This window comes from Sinocyclocheilus grahami, unplaced genomic scaffold, assembly GCF_001515645.1.
Source record: "Sinocyclocheilus grahami isolate Dianchi unplaced genomic scaffold, SAMN03320097.WGS_v1.1 scaffold461.1, whole genome shotgun sequence".
In the NCBI taxonomy this organism is placed as follows: Eukaryota; Metazoa; Chordata; class Actinopteri; order Cypriniformes; family Cyprinidae; genus Sinocyclocheilus; species Sinocyclocheilus grahami.
In genome coordinates this window covers 492,928-506,891 of record NW_015505640.1, presented here as the reverse complement: position 1 = coordinate 506,891, position 13,964 = coordinate 492,928, and the positions used below count along the sequence as shown (strand labels likewise).

Genomic DNA, 13,964 nt, shown 5'->3' with positions numbered 1-13,964 from the left:
TGTAATCCCAGGCTATCTGTAATCAGAAGCACATTTAAAACTGGAATATAATTTAATTTAATTTGTGTTTCATAAACGCATAATCCTTTCTGGATTACAATCCGCCATCTAAATGATACATTTAATTATTCCAGCTGCTGTGAGAAAAAGATCCTCACATGCGACAGCCTAGAAACAGGTGTCCTGACATTTTATCCTTCCCATCAGATTGTCCTACCAGGGTTTACTGCGCATGTGCACTTCAATATTGTGTCCTTTTTCTCACGCTGAACAACAATATTTAATGTATCTGCATTTCTGTAAGGGTAGGTTTAGGGTTGGGTTGGGTGTAGACGTTTAATAAACCATAATTTTACAGGTAGCATTTTTCGTTGTCGAATTGTACTACCCACTATTTTAATGGGAGGTAGCAAAATCTGACAGGGTAGCACAAATCGACAGAACACTGGGACAACTTCTTTATGTTTACAGAAGTGACGTAATGACGCAGCGGCATGCTCGAATTTCCCGCGAAAACCTACCCCTACCACTCAAATTAGAAAACATTATTATAAGCTTACCGTTGTGAATCGGGCTAAAGTAAGGCGATAGTTTCGAACACTGGCTGGTTATGTACTTGCTCAAATATTGATAATTTTTAACCAAAAAAAAGTTACGGACTGCAGCTTTAAATTACACAGACAAATTTAATTCTCTAATGGGACCAAAGGGGAGCGTGGAATTGAACTGTAATGCAGTTACGCCATCTATCGGACAAATGCTAAAACAGGTTCCCTCAAGAACAAAATAACTTCTATATACTTTAAATATACTTTTAACTCCAATAGTGAATATTAGTTCACAATATTAAGTATTTATAGTACTAACTGATATAATATTAGTGAGTTTTATCTACATTATGTGTGGTTTATTGGTTTGGCTGCTTATTTTTGTGTGGAACGTTAGTCGCAGATCTTGTTTCACCCGAGACTCAGTTTCAGATGAACAGACGCCCGCACATAATTCCGACGATTTGTATGCACATGTGAGATTGACAGATGGCTGCAAATTCAGAGAAATCGAAAACAAACCGTGAGGTCGTGTTGGGCTTCTTAGAGGAGGCAGAATCATGGCAGCTTTTTAGTAACCAGTTTCCAAGTAAAGTCGGAGGGAGACCTTCGTGGTTGAGCCAGGTGGATTTGCCAACTGTGTCCGAGTTACAATGCGAGAAGTGTAAACTTCCAGCAGTGTTTCTTCTGCAGGTCTACGCACCAATAACGGAATATGATCAATGTTTTCACAGAACACTTTTTGTGTTCTGCTGCAAGACACCAGCCTGCTATATTAGAAATGACAACAAGTGTTTTAAAGGTAATTCATACGCTGTCATACTATTTTGAACAGAGTATATTGTTTTTTTTATGTATTAATATTTTAATTATATATTTACATATTTTAAAGATTGTCATTTTTTTTACTTATACCCTCATGACGTTCCAAAAGCCTATGACTGACTTATGATTGAAGATGCTGGTAACCAAACAGTTTTGATTCCATTGTATGGACAAAAGTACAATAAAAGTCCATGTGAACCAAAACTGGTTACCAGCATTCTTCGAAAGCTCTACTTGTATGAAAGATAGGCATACAGGTTTTAATTGAGGCTCATAGTGCAAGCCTTGCTCTAATGTCACAGTATTCTGTACTATTCCCCATTCCCAGTGTTCAGATGTCAGCTGCCAAGAAAAAATGACTTTTACCCTTTTGATCCTCCTCCTGAGGAGAAGCCAGAGCACCTAGTGAATGATCATCAGGTTCTGGGCTCTGGGCTCAAACTGTGCAGGCTGTGCGGTTGTCTGGGACTGAAAGCCTGTTCTCGATGTCACTCTGTCACATACTGCTGTAAAGAGCATCAGACCATAGACTGGAAACACGGTCACAAGAAAGAATGTTCAAATGAGGGTAAGTGAATGCAGATTAGGACCATTTCTCCATTATTTCAACCAAGATCTAACGTTAGCTTTAATCTATACCAGGGGTTTCCAAACTCGGTCATGGAGGGCTACTGTCCTTCTGAGTTTAGCTCCAACCCCAATTAAACACACCTGAATCAGCTAATCAAGGTATTACTAGGCAAACTAGACATTTCCAGACAGGTGTGTCGAGGCAAGTTGGAGCTAAACTCTGCAGGACCGTGACCCTCCAGACACCCCTGATCTATACGCATGTTGTCTTCATATCTGAATCCACAGCTTCTCAAAACTCAGAGGAGCTCAATTCATTTCTCTTTCCTGAGTGGGAGTTGGTTACCGACCCGGAAGAGCTTCCAGCAAAAGATGAGGAATGCCATGAAGGCCACAGACTGGATCAGGAGAGCATGGCATGCTTAAATAATGGTGTAACTTTCAGATCAGATTCGGCAGCTTGATATATCCACATCTTGACAAGGATTGGCCATTCACACTGTTTATTTACCCTCTCAGGTTTGGAGGACAGTGAACTAGAAAGTATGGCCCATCATGAAACACAAGACTCTAAAGCGTTTCAGAAGTTCAAGAAGCGCTTGGCTAATGAACCACAACAGGTCAGTTACAAAGTCACTGTCTGAAGAGCAAATGCTGCACATGGCTTTTGTGTGCTGTGAGGTTCAACAGCTATGTGACTGTATATTAATTTTTAAGGTTTTGCGGTATTGCAAAGGAGGATCTCCACTTTGGGTGTCAGCTGAACATGTGCCATGTGAGGAGGATGTTCCAGAATGTCCATGTGGTGCAAAACGTCTGTTTGAATTTCAGGTAATGTAAAGAACATGTTAAATATAAAGCGCACATAGTCATGCATACACTACTGCTCAAACGTTTGGGGTCAGTAAGATGTTTTGAAAGAACAAGGATGAATTAAATTGATCAAAAGACAATGTTACAAAAGATTTCTAAATAAAAAAAACTAAGCTGTACAACTGTTATAATAAATGTTCCAACATTTATAATAAGAAATCTTTCTTGAGCAGCAAATCAGCATATTATTATGATTTCTGAAGGATCATGTGACACTGAAAACTAATGACTGCTGAATATTAAGCTTCATCACAGTAATAAAATAGATTTTAAAATATATTAAAATAGGAAACAATTTAAGTTAATATTTCACAATATTACTTTTTTTTTTACTGTATTTTTGATTAAATGAATGCAGCCTTGGTGAAAATTAAGATACTGAAAAATCTTTCCAACCCCAAAGTTAGTCATAAATGGCATTAGATTAATGCATTGCACTGTTTAAAATGTCACTGTCTATTTCAGATCATGCCTCAGTTACTTAATCACCTCAAAGTGGATAGGACAGATGCCAGCATAGACTGGGGGACAGTGGCCATCTACACATGTGCTGACAGCTGTGACCAAGGCACCAACTATTCTGCTGAGTTCATCTGGAAACAAGACTTTTCAGGAGATCAAGCATTATAGAATTAGTGCAGTCAAATTAACTATAATTTAAACAATTGCATCAAATTACATTTATAATATTAAAGAAATGTGAACACTAAAGGCATTGGTTCTTTTGTGGCACTCACATACACCATTTCATTCCCTAAATGAAATTAAGAGGTCTTCAGGTATTACAAAACATTTTGGCAATTTAGACACATTCAGGAATATTGGTTTAAAAAAAACAAACGAAATAATACTTTGAGCAAGGATGCATTCAATTGTTTAAAAGTGACAGTAAAGACTTTCACTGTTGCAGAAGATTTCCAATTCAAGTAAATGCTGTTCTTTTGAACGTTTTCCTCATCCAAGAATCAAATCAACACTAATGTATCACGGTTTCCACAAAAATATTAAGCAGCACAGCTCTTGTCAACATTGATCAAATTTTTCTTGAGCAGCAAATCAACATATTAGAATGATTTCTGAAGGATCAAGTTACATTGAAGACTGGAGTAATGACTGCTGAAAACTCCTCTTTGCATCACAGGAATAAATTACATTTTAAAACACAAATATAAACTAGTTCTTTTAAATATTATACAGAATTACTATTTTACTGTATTTTTGTTTAAATAAATGCAGCCTTGAGATGCTGGTTTCAAAACATTAAAAAAAAATATTAACCCTAGATCAAACGGTAATGAGTTCATTTTAAATAAAGCCTGTAATTTAAGACATCTGTTGTGAAATTCAAAAATGTTAATTACAATCAATATAGTGATTGCTTAAGTAGTATTTCAACAATTGGATGTCTTAAAATAGGCTGGGAGTCTTAGATCAAACGGTAATGAGTTCATTTTAAATAAAGCCTGTAATTTAAGACATCTGTTGTGAAATTCAAAAATATGTTAATTACAATCAATATAGTGATTGCTTAAGTAGTATTTCAACAATTGGATGTCTTAAAATAGGCTGGGAGTCTTGGGTGCCCCCTAATGAGCAAGTATGGTGCTTTCCATTGGGCAGCACCGATGAACTAGAGTGAACCAGTGAACTTTGGGTGACTTCCAAGAAAATGTCAAGGATGGCACAAACATGATGAATGGCCACGAGGACACCTGCATCTAGGGCGTGAGGATGAGACCAAGGTTGAAATGGAAAATGGTTCAAACTAGAAGGAAACTACGATTAGAAAGTAAACCAAAATGAGAACATTCATTGTAGCAAAACTAATGGGGCAAGATCAATCAGAGGCGGAGTTGTCAACTTTTGGTTAAAAAAAAAAGGACTAAGAACAAGGTATAAGCATGGCTGCCTGGACAGACAAAAACTCTGATGCAGCGGCTGTCATCTCGGCTTTGTTGCCGTTCAATAAAGTCGTATTTTGGCATCTGGAACTCTGTTTCTTGAGTTTTATTTTACGACAGAAGACCATTATTTGCTCCACAACACATCAACACCATTTCCTGCCTTGTTATTAGTCATATAATTATTTAAGGTTTATTTAGTGTAGTTCTGGTATGAAATCCAAAATAATCTCACTTACACCAATACAGAGTCTCAACACAAAGTCTTTTCTGTTGTAAAAACTGTCATAACACTACTGAAATGTCATCTCATTACCATTATAGAAAAACATGCAGACAACATACGTGGAGGTATTACTCTACAATGCAGTGATAGGCTCAAATTGGCAAACTTATTTATTTGCATTCAATGTAGCAAAGTGAATTAGTTACATAGACAAAGGATTAAATTATCATGTCAGTGCTTTACATGGGGCTATTGGGAGACCTACAGTACATCAGTCATTGAAATGGGAATTAAATCCCTAGATCTGTCAATCTCATTTGAAAACTTAACATGATGACTTCAACAACTGAACGATTCGCAAACTTGTTTGCAAAGCTTTGTTGGAAGATAACCTAAATGCACTCCTCCAAACAAGAATTCCCTTGCACTGGTCAACATGGGCATTGCTTGCTACAGATTGACTCCTCTCGCTGACAGACAATCAGTAATGCAATAATATATCAAACCTGCTAATAAAGGGAATGTGTAAAAGAATGAAATGAACATTTTAACATTATAAAACCATAAAAATTCTAAACATTAAAATATTCAGACATAGATAAAACCGTATTTTGCAAACCAAATGGCAGGTGAAAAACATTTAAAAAGGAAAAATAAAAGCTTTTTTAACCCTCAAATCGGTTCACTTTCTGAGTGAAGAAAATGTGTCCTTCATATTTACAAGCTTACAAAAGTAAATAAAACCCGAGTAGGTCACCCCAGACATACTCAGGAAGTAACTCATCAGCGATAACATTACGTAGTCTTCCTGAATCCTTTCAGGATGGGGTATATATTCTCAAATGCTTCATAGATCTCTGCTCTAACCTTTGCACCTGGAAATAAAAGGAATTTTCATTATGCAACTTCAGTGTAGTATTATACTAGCATTACATGGTACTATTTGTACCATTTTAAATACAATAACCTCACCTGTAAGTACAACTTTGCCTGAAACAAATATTAAAAGGACGATTCTAGGTTTGATCATTCTGTAGATTAATCCCGGAAATAACTCTGGTTCATAGCTGGGGAAAAAGCATCAGCAGCATATTAGTGTTGCAGTTTTTTCCATCTCAGTCAGAATGTTGCTCACACTTGAATAGATCAGAGGATTGCAAATACATTAGTATATCAGTAAAATAAACCCTTAAATCAATATACAACCTAGGTGGTAAAAACAGTAATAGTGTAGAAAATGTACATTTATTCAGAACAAGACACAAAAGTATTCATTTAGTTTGAGATGTGATATTAAAATAATAATATTAATAAATAATAAAAACAAACCTGCTAAACTGCTGGTGTGTAAGAACCAGGCCCTCTAATCGGATGGGAAACTTGACGTCGCAGCTGCCCACCATGTTCTGAATTTTGAAGTCTAAGAATTTAGCAGGAAAACCCAACTTCTGCACCACTCTGGCATATTTTCTGGCTGCCAATCGGGACTGTTCCTCACTGCAGAAGTGACACAAAAAAGGCAAACTCGCACACTGCTGTTTGTTCTACAAGTTTGTGTGAGGGGAAGAAAATGCCAGCAGGTGGCATTTCGTACCTTTTCGCTCCCGTGCACACCATCTTCCCGGAGCTGAAGATGAGAGCTGTTGTTCTGGGTTCTCGTATTCTCATGATGACGGCAGCAAAACGCTGAAAGTGTTATTGATATTTACTTGTGTTAAATCGAAATGGATGTTTTTGCCAAAAAAGACATTGCATAAAATGTTATTGTTCAGAAAATATCATCTACTCGTGATCCCCTAGAACTGTAATCTTTGCAATAGGCCACAAATTAAAAAAAATATCACAAAAAAATGGAAATAAAAAAAACGGTAAATGCTTTTTTTAACCAATTAAAACTAGTCTTACCTTTGGATTATATTCAGCATTTCTGGCTCGAAGTGCTATCGTCTTTAAGTCAAGTTTGCACCCCAAGTTTACAGTGGACACTATATTCCTTAAATAAAATTGAAAATATCACTTTTTTTGTACATAATACATACAAATTGTAGACTGTTGATAAAGCATAAAGGGCACTCATGTTATCATCATCTGAGAAATATTTAACAGCTCAAAAAAATATTTTTTTTTCTCATCTGAGAGCCAATCAACAATGTTTTTGCCAGGATTGTGTGGTGATGACAGCTAAAGAACTCACTGTAATTGGGGGACAATGCCAGAGCTCTCTGAGGCCGGTGTGGCAGGAGTGATGGGGGTCATAGGGGTGAGAGGTGTTGTATAAACTGGCGTGTTGCCTGGAAGTGCCGTTGTGGTGGAGACCTGCGAGTGGTAGAGCTGTGGCGTCTGGCCTGAAGCTCCCACCATCCCACCCTGCTGTTGTGAGGCTGCCTGTTGTTGCTGCTGCTGCTGCTGTTGCTGTTGCTGTCGCTGCTGCTCCTCCAGAAGGGACAAGCTGTTGGTATTCTGCACTGGCTGTGGTGTAAGACCCGTGCCGTACGGCATCATGGGACTGAAAAGGGGCAGGCCAGGTGTCATGGCTCCCTTTGAATAGATGCAAGGACATAACATTATGTACTGATGCACTGAAAAAGTTGATTAAAATATCTGCATTATGTAAAAGCTGGAATATACTACATGTCTTCTGCTCAGAATTACAGTGTGGAGGAGGAGATCTAAGTTGGCACTTTTTTTCCTTTTTGGCTTTAGATTGATTCAAGTCGGAGGATATCAATCATGTTTGATATTTTGAGCCAATTTTAGAACACATTGATGACATGTTAAAAAATGTGATTAAATAAAAGTTAATTTATTATAAATGTAACAGTTCAATACTATGTTTATAAAAGAAACTATACAGTCCCTCGCACATTAATATTTGGGGTTCCGTGGCATCTACATTTTGAAAACCCCTGGTTTAGTGTATGATGCCTAATGTTTTAAAATCTGTACAAATTTGAAAAGCAGTGTAGAGTGTTCCAGTGTCTTTAAGCTTAATCGACACTGCATTACTCACCGGTGGAGATGCCAGCCCTTGAGGGAAAGGAGGGAGGCTGTTGTTCTGCTCCATATTGACAGGTTATGAAGCAAAACAACCAAAACAAAGTAGTGATTTCAGGACAAGCTTGACTCCAATAGCCCCAAAAGACCTGTGGTAAAAAAGAACACACAAAAAAAACATTCAATGAAACATACTTTCACACAACAGCGTTGCAATATGTCTACTGAGAAATTGCGTGCATTGTACTGTAAACATAGATAGATATATGCATATCTAAGGGGAAAAATAATTGAAAGGTTCGGTTGTAAAATGAAGACTACGAAGTTAGCAAGCAAAGTAAAGTTAAAATTAATCTACAGAACATATAAAACGTTATACTGTTCAAAACTGTACACACCAAAAGTAGGATAGAAAGATATGCTGATGCTATTTGCAGTGTGGCTCTGCGGCAACTCAAATCAATGTAATATCGCATCACCAACGCCGCTTAACATAACATAATTGACACTTAACAGAAAGCGACGCCAGAGCTGACAACTAATCACGCAGCAATGATCAGAACAGGAGTGATGGCTACCGAGGCTAGCTTGTGGCGCTAATCTGTTCTTTACAAACTCAAACAGCGCTCTCTGCCGAAATAGTGTAATGGAGTGAAGTGAAAAACGTCCAAACAAACCGTTAATTTGCAGGATCCCTCAGGCTGGCAATGAGTTCGCGCAGATAGCTCCAGAAGCGCGCAAAACATTAGACTTTAAAACAACTTCCGCTGACTTTAATAATGCGCTTCCGGTGCATTATGGGGTTTATATTCATGAACATTTAAAGGGGTCATATGATGCGATTTCAATTTTTCCTTTCTCTTTGGAGTGTTACAAGCTCTTGGTGCATAAAGAAGATCTGTAAAGTTGCAAAGACTAAAGTCTCAAATCCAAAGAGATATTCTTTATAAAAGTTAAGAGTCAGCCACACCTACCTAAACCGTCTCATTCTAACACCCCCCCACATGTCTACGTCACTATGTGGGAAGATTTGCATAACGCCGCCCAAATGTTCACACAAAGAAAGAAGGCGTAACTTTTATTCTTGCTGTAGTATTGTTGCCGCCGCCATGTCGTGAAGGGGCTGTTTGATTCGATGTGAAAGCGATTCTACTTTGTTTGGCCTTCCAAAAGAGGACGATATCTGCTTCGTCTTGCCTGGAGCTGATCCGTGCTGGTTGCTGAGGAAATACTACAACTTCACGCTGTGGATCACCGGATCGGCTTTCACCGTGGAAGAAGCAGAGTGCAGCCCGGAGTCGTCACATGTGGTTGCCACAAGCCCGCCGGCCGCTCCTTTGTCGAAGCCGCCGGCAAAACAATAATGTACAGTATGTGGAAAATATATATATTTTTTTACCTTAAACCGCATAAACACATTTCATTACACCAAATACACAAAATAATGTTCTTTTTAGCAGCATCATATGACCCCATTAAACATTAAAAAAAATTTGAAATTGAAAAAAATATATATATATATATACATTTTTTAATTTCTAAATACTGCTTACCGGGTATTCACACACACCACACACAATTGTTTCCTCTATTACTTCAATCCCTAGAAAGAATAGATACATGCTAATTGATTTTAATACAATTTTTCTGTGTGTTTTTATAAATTCCAAAAGGAAATCCTTGAAAAAATAAACCTGTTAGAGGTGGGCATGATACAATAGGTAAGAGATTCTTATAATTTGAAAGCTTTCTCGATGAGTGAATCAGTGGGTCCGATGACTCAAAAAACTTGTAAATAATTTGGCAAAGTATGGCTTAATGTAATCAAATTAAATTTTTATATTTAGCACACAATCAATATTGTTTTAATGTTCTGATTATGAATAAACATTGCATATCCATTGTATATAATTTATTATATATTGGGTTTATAACATGCAGTTTAGATGGCTTTATATTAGTTAAGCAGTGTATTTCACACATACTGCAGCTTAATTTTGTTTACGTTCTCATAGGTCTTATAGCTCTTGATCTAAGTGGTAACATAACAGTAGGTAAGGTTGAAAATGTTTACATTGTCCATTGTTGTTTTCTCTGAAGTCATCTTAATTTCTACAATAATATTGAACACAGATGTACTAATTTAGTCATGAGTATAATTATACTGGTTTGACATTTGGCAAGTATTTATGTACAAATTCTGTTATTTAACGACAAACATTTGTATATGCCTAAATGTACACATATTGTGCAGGAGTTTCCACATCAGGAGCACCCTTCAAATCTCCAGGGCGGGTGGGAGATTCTCCACTTCCAGGCTGTGGTCTATATGCTGACCATACAGTAAGTTGTGGAACTTTAAAGGTCATTTGATTATGCAGGGCTTTTTGTATCATTCAACTCATAGCCTATTTCTTTACTATCAAATTATATTAATTTGTATGACAAGGATTAAAAGTATGACAATTTACAACCATGTTCTCTGTATTTTCAGGTGGGAGCCGGCCGCAACAGGTATTTTTTTTAAATTGCATCTGAGCTTGTTCTTGTAATAAGGCATTTGGAGACTTAATAAGACTATTGAACATGCAGTATATAGATCATTTGGAGACTTTACACTTGGAGGAGAATATACCTATATATATTCCTTCTGTCCACAGCTACAGGTGATGGAGACAAAATCATGTGTTATTGCCCAAGCTTTCATGTTGTGCAGCTGATGAGACAAGTATTTAATTCTGCTTTGGTATAAATTAAAATATCACCTTGGATAAATATTCAGTTGTGTATTATTTAATTCAATAATAATACATAGGATTATGTCCAAATGTATCAAAATGTGAAGGTGTAATTTGCATTAGTCAAAAACATTTTGCACACAGTAGAAAATTTCTGGGTATCCTAACAGTTGTGTTTTTGACAATAGAGGTTGTGTAAAGTGAAGGCGGTCAATGAAAATCTCATTAAACCATTAGAAAAATATTTGTGCTGTAGTAAATTAGATCTGGCTCACATTTCTCTCATCTTTTGTCTGCTAGCAAGGGTTCATCTCACAATGAAGCCTGTCACGCTGTGCTTGCCGGCATTCAGAGGAGAACAAGCGGTGATAAATGCTTTGAAATTGGGCTTATTTCTTTGAATATGAAGGTAAACACCTTTTATATGGTCCACTGTATTTCCTGACCTTAATATAATAAATATTGCTTATATGCAGTTTGAACTTACACATTTGTAGGGGTTCTTTATCGTTTCTCTTGATAAAATGTAATTTTTAGCAGCTTATACCATTAATTGCAGCTGATCCATGTTTCTAAAATGGTCTTCTTACAACAGGGAGAGGTTGGAGCTGCATCCTCAGTGGAATTTCCATACACGCTCTGGAACCAAGGGTTGAGTTCGGTGGAAAAGCTAGTCATTAAGTGTTAGTGAGGCCAGCAGGGGGTGCTCACCCTGTGGTCTGTGTGGGTCCTAACGCCCCAGTATAGTGAGGGGGACACTATACTGTCAAAAAGCACCGTCCTTCGGATGAGACATTAAACTGAGGTCCTGTCTCTCTGTGGTCATTAAAAATCCCATGGCACTTTTCGTAGAGTAGGAGTGTAACCCCGCTGTCCTGGCCAAATTCCCTCCACTGGCCCTTGTCAATCATGGCCTCCTAATAATCCCCATCCACTTGATTGGCTCTATCTCTCTCTCCTATCCACCTGTAGCTGGTGTGTGGTGAGCGCACTGGCGCCGTTGTCCTGTGGCTGCCATTGCATCATCCAGGTGGATGCTGCACACTGGTGGTGGTTGAGAGACCCCCCACATGATTGTAAAGCGCTTTGGGTGTACAGCAATACATAATAAAGAGCTATATAAATGCCTCATTCATTCATTCATTAATTCATTCATTCAATCATTAACCAACATAAATCCAAAAACGTATAATTTCTCCTCATTACGTGTGGTTTGTCATAAAACGTCATTGTGTCATTTGTGTTTAACTTTTCAATTATTTGTATGAAAAAAACACTTTGTTCATTATTCTTAATAATCAATAAAAATCTGTCTGGTGGTTCACTGTCTTGTTTTTGACACGTATTGATCAGAGACTCACACTCACGTTATAGCCAATGCCACGTTTCACAAATGACGTAATATTTTACCCCTCTTGACAGGGGGCAGGATTGCGGCAGTCCTCAGCGTGAACGATTCAAGTCACTATGAACTCATCGTAAACGTTTAATAAATAGATGTGGGTGTTGTAGTTCTTTATACAGACGTTTTCCATTCGCCCAAATCAGATGATATCTGAATTGAACTACAACTTCCGCATAGGTTATGATGACGACATTGCCTACGCAATCTGTTTAAGGAGTTTCTATTTCCTGGTTGAAGAGTCAGCCATTTTGGGTTTCAACCGACTAGCCTTTGCAGTAGTAGCTAGCCAGCTAGTTACTTTTTAATCGGGAGAAAGGTTATTGTTTCTAGTCTATCTTCACGCCGCTGAGTTGTACTGTTAGAAGACAAGCGGTTTTCACAGTGTCCAGTCCACGATGAATCCCGAATAGTAAGTGGTTGAGTTATTACACTGTTGTTTGTCGTTACTGAGCTCATCATTTACCTGTAGCTACTTTTGACAGGCAGCAGCAGCAATGATGACTAGCTGTGTTTTAATCTTACCAGCAACTAATATCAATGTATTTGATCTGTTTCACTTCGTCAAAGCCGGAAAGCACGGTGATTTTCAAGACCGGCATTTTTAACACATAGTTTTCTTTAAAGAAGTATTGTTGTTTTTTGTCATTAAACGGCTGTTGTTGTATAGCGGAGCTCAGAGGGGTAAAATATCCTTCCGCGTTACATTTATGACAAGTAGAACTCCTTAGTTAGTCATACATACCACACCTTTAACACTTCGTACATTGTAATATTTTAATCCCAAGCCATTAAAACGCATGTCATCTGTTAGGTTTCATCAGTAATTAATATGAAAGCTAGCTGATGTAAGCTAACGTCTTCAGATCGTTTTTCATTTACGTTTTAAACAGCTCGACCAGCTGGTGAAATAGATAAATAGGTCTCTCAAAAGAAAGTCGGCTCTGAATCGCCTTAACGAGTCGTCATATTTTCGAATCTTTTGCCTGTTATCTATAATACGTCACAAGGTAACACATTTGCATAATCCCCGCCTGCCCGCGAAATACGAACACTCTGACCTGCCCACAAACACTTCCGCTAGTTAGTGTGTTTACATCATGACGAGAAGACCTGTTTTTAGCCTCACTGGGTATTCTAACACAGTTCCCACACGTGCACCTCAAATAAGTAAATAATAATAATGAATGCAATAATACTGTCACATCACGTAAAGTACCACATACAAAGTTTAAACTTACCACTGAGAAACGTCCTGATGAAGTAGTGCGTGCGATGGCGTTTCCGGTTGAGCGACTGCATCTGTATCATCCTCGGACTCGGGCTCGAATTGATAAGGTAATATCGATGCCATTTTTGTAAACTTATAGCATCTTTGTTTACAAGTAACCCTCCAGAGCAAAAAAATAATCATGGCAGTAGGCGTTTCGTTTGTGACACGCATTGTATACGGAAAGACCAATCACTACAGACTTGGCCAGCTGACCAATCAGAGCAGAGTAGGCTTATGGAAGGGAGGAGATTACAGACCTTAAGCTCAGAACTGCTTCAAACGAATCGTTTCGAAATCATTGAAAAATGATTCTAATATTAAATGTATATTCTGAGAAAATTACAAAGTTTTCTGACCTTAGATGCATTTAAACCTGTTGTAGGGGACTTCAACACAGTTGCTCTTTAAACAAACATTTTATTTTCTGCATGCAAAATTGGACCAGTGACTGATTTACCCCATGTTTAACTGAGTTACATCAGACAATGCTCTTACAGTGCTGGAAAGCAAGGGTTTGGCCTATTTCACATGTTGCAGGGGGATTTTAATGACCTCATTCCTAAGGTCTAGAAAATAAACAATGTGTAATATACAGTAAATGAAAGCAACAGTTG

At 37.7% G+C, this 13,964-nt stretch overlaps 3 protein-coding genes across 3 annotated transcripts; 2 read left to right on the top strand and 1 right to left on the bottom strand.

Annotated features, from left to right (window-relative positions):
• Window positions 1-960: 960 nt before the first annotated feature.
• On the top strand, window positions 961-3,621 carry LOC107552926 (programmed cell death protein 2-like). The gene is made up of 6 exons (XM_016234960.1): window positions 961-1,350; window positions 1,702-1,941; window positions 2,232-2,375; window positions 2,463-2,563; window positions 2,661-2,774; window positions 3,282-3,621. The coding sequence occupies exons 1-6, from the start codon at window positions 1,038-1,040 to the stop codon at window positions 3,444-3,446; spliced, it is 1,077 nt and encodes a 358-aa protein (XP_016090446.1). The 5' UTR covers window positions 961-1,037; the 3' UTR covers window positions 3,447-3,621.
• A 1,188-nt stretch (window positions 3,622-4,809) lies between these two features.
• On the bottom strand, window positions 4,810-8,699 carry LOC107552942 (TATA-box-binding protein-like). Its single transcript, XM_016234995.1, has 8 exons — window positions 8,615-8,699; window positions 7,954-8,086; window positions 7,138-7,481; window positions 6,849-6,936; window positions 6,538-6,629; window positions 6,273-6,440; window positions 5,916-6,010; window positions 4,810-5,818 (listed from the first exon to the last, which is right to left on the bottom strand). Exons 2-8 carry the CDS (start codon window positions 8,005-8,007, stop codon window positions 5,739-5,741), a joined length of 921 nt encoding a protein of 306 aa, XP_016090481.1. The 5' UTR covers window positions 8,008-8,086; window positions 8,615-8,699; the 3' UTR covers window positions 4,810-5,738.
• A 781-nt stretch (window positions 8,700-9,480) lies between these two features.
• LOC107552913 (N(4)-(Beta-N-acetylglucosaminyl)-L-asparaginase-like) lies at window positions 9,481-11,363 on the top strand. Its single transcript, XM_016234947.1, has 7 exons — window positions 9,481-9,493; window positions 9,953-9,991; window positions 10,192-10,280; window positions 10,432-10,451; window positions 10,598-10,665; window positions 10,980-11,084; window positions 11,271-11,363. The coding sequence occupies exons 3-7, from the start codon at window positions 10,267-10,269 to the stop codon at window positions 11,361-11,363; spliced, it is 300 nt and encodes a 99-aa protein (XP_016090433.1). The 5' UTR covers window positions 9,481-9,493; window positions 9,953-9,991; window positions 10,192-10,266.
• The last annotated feature ends 2,601 nt before the right edge of the window (window positions 11,364-13,964 follow it).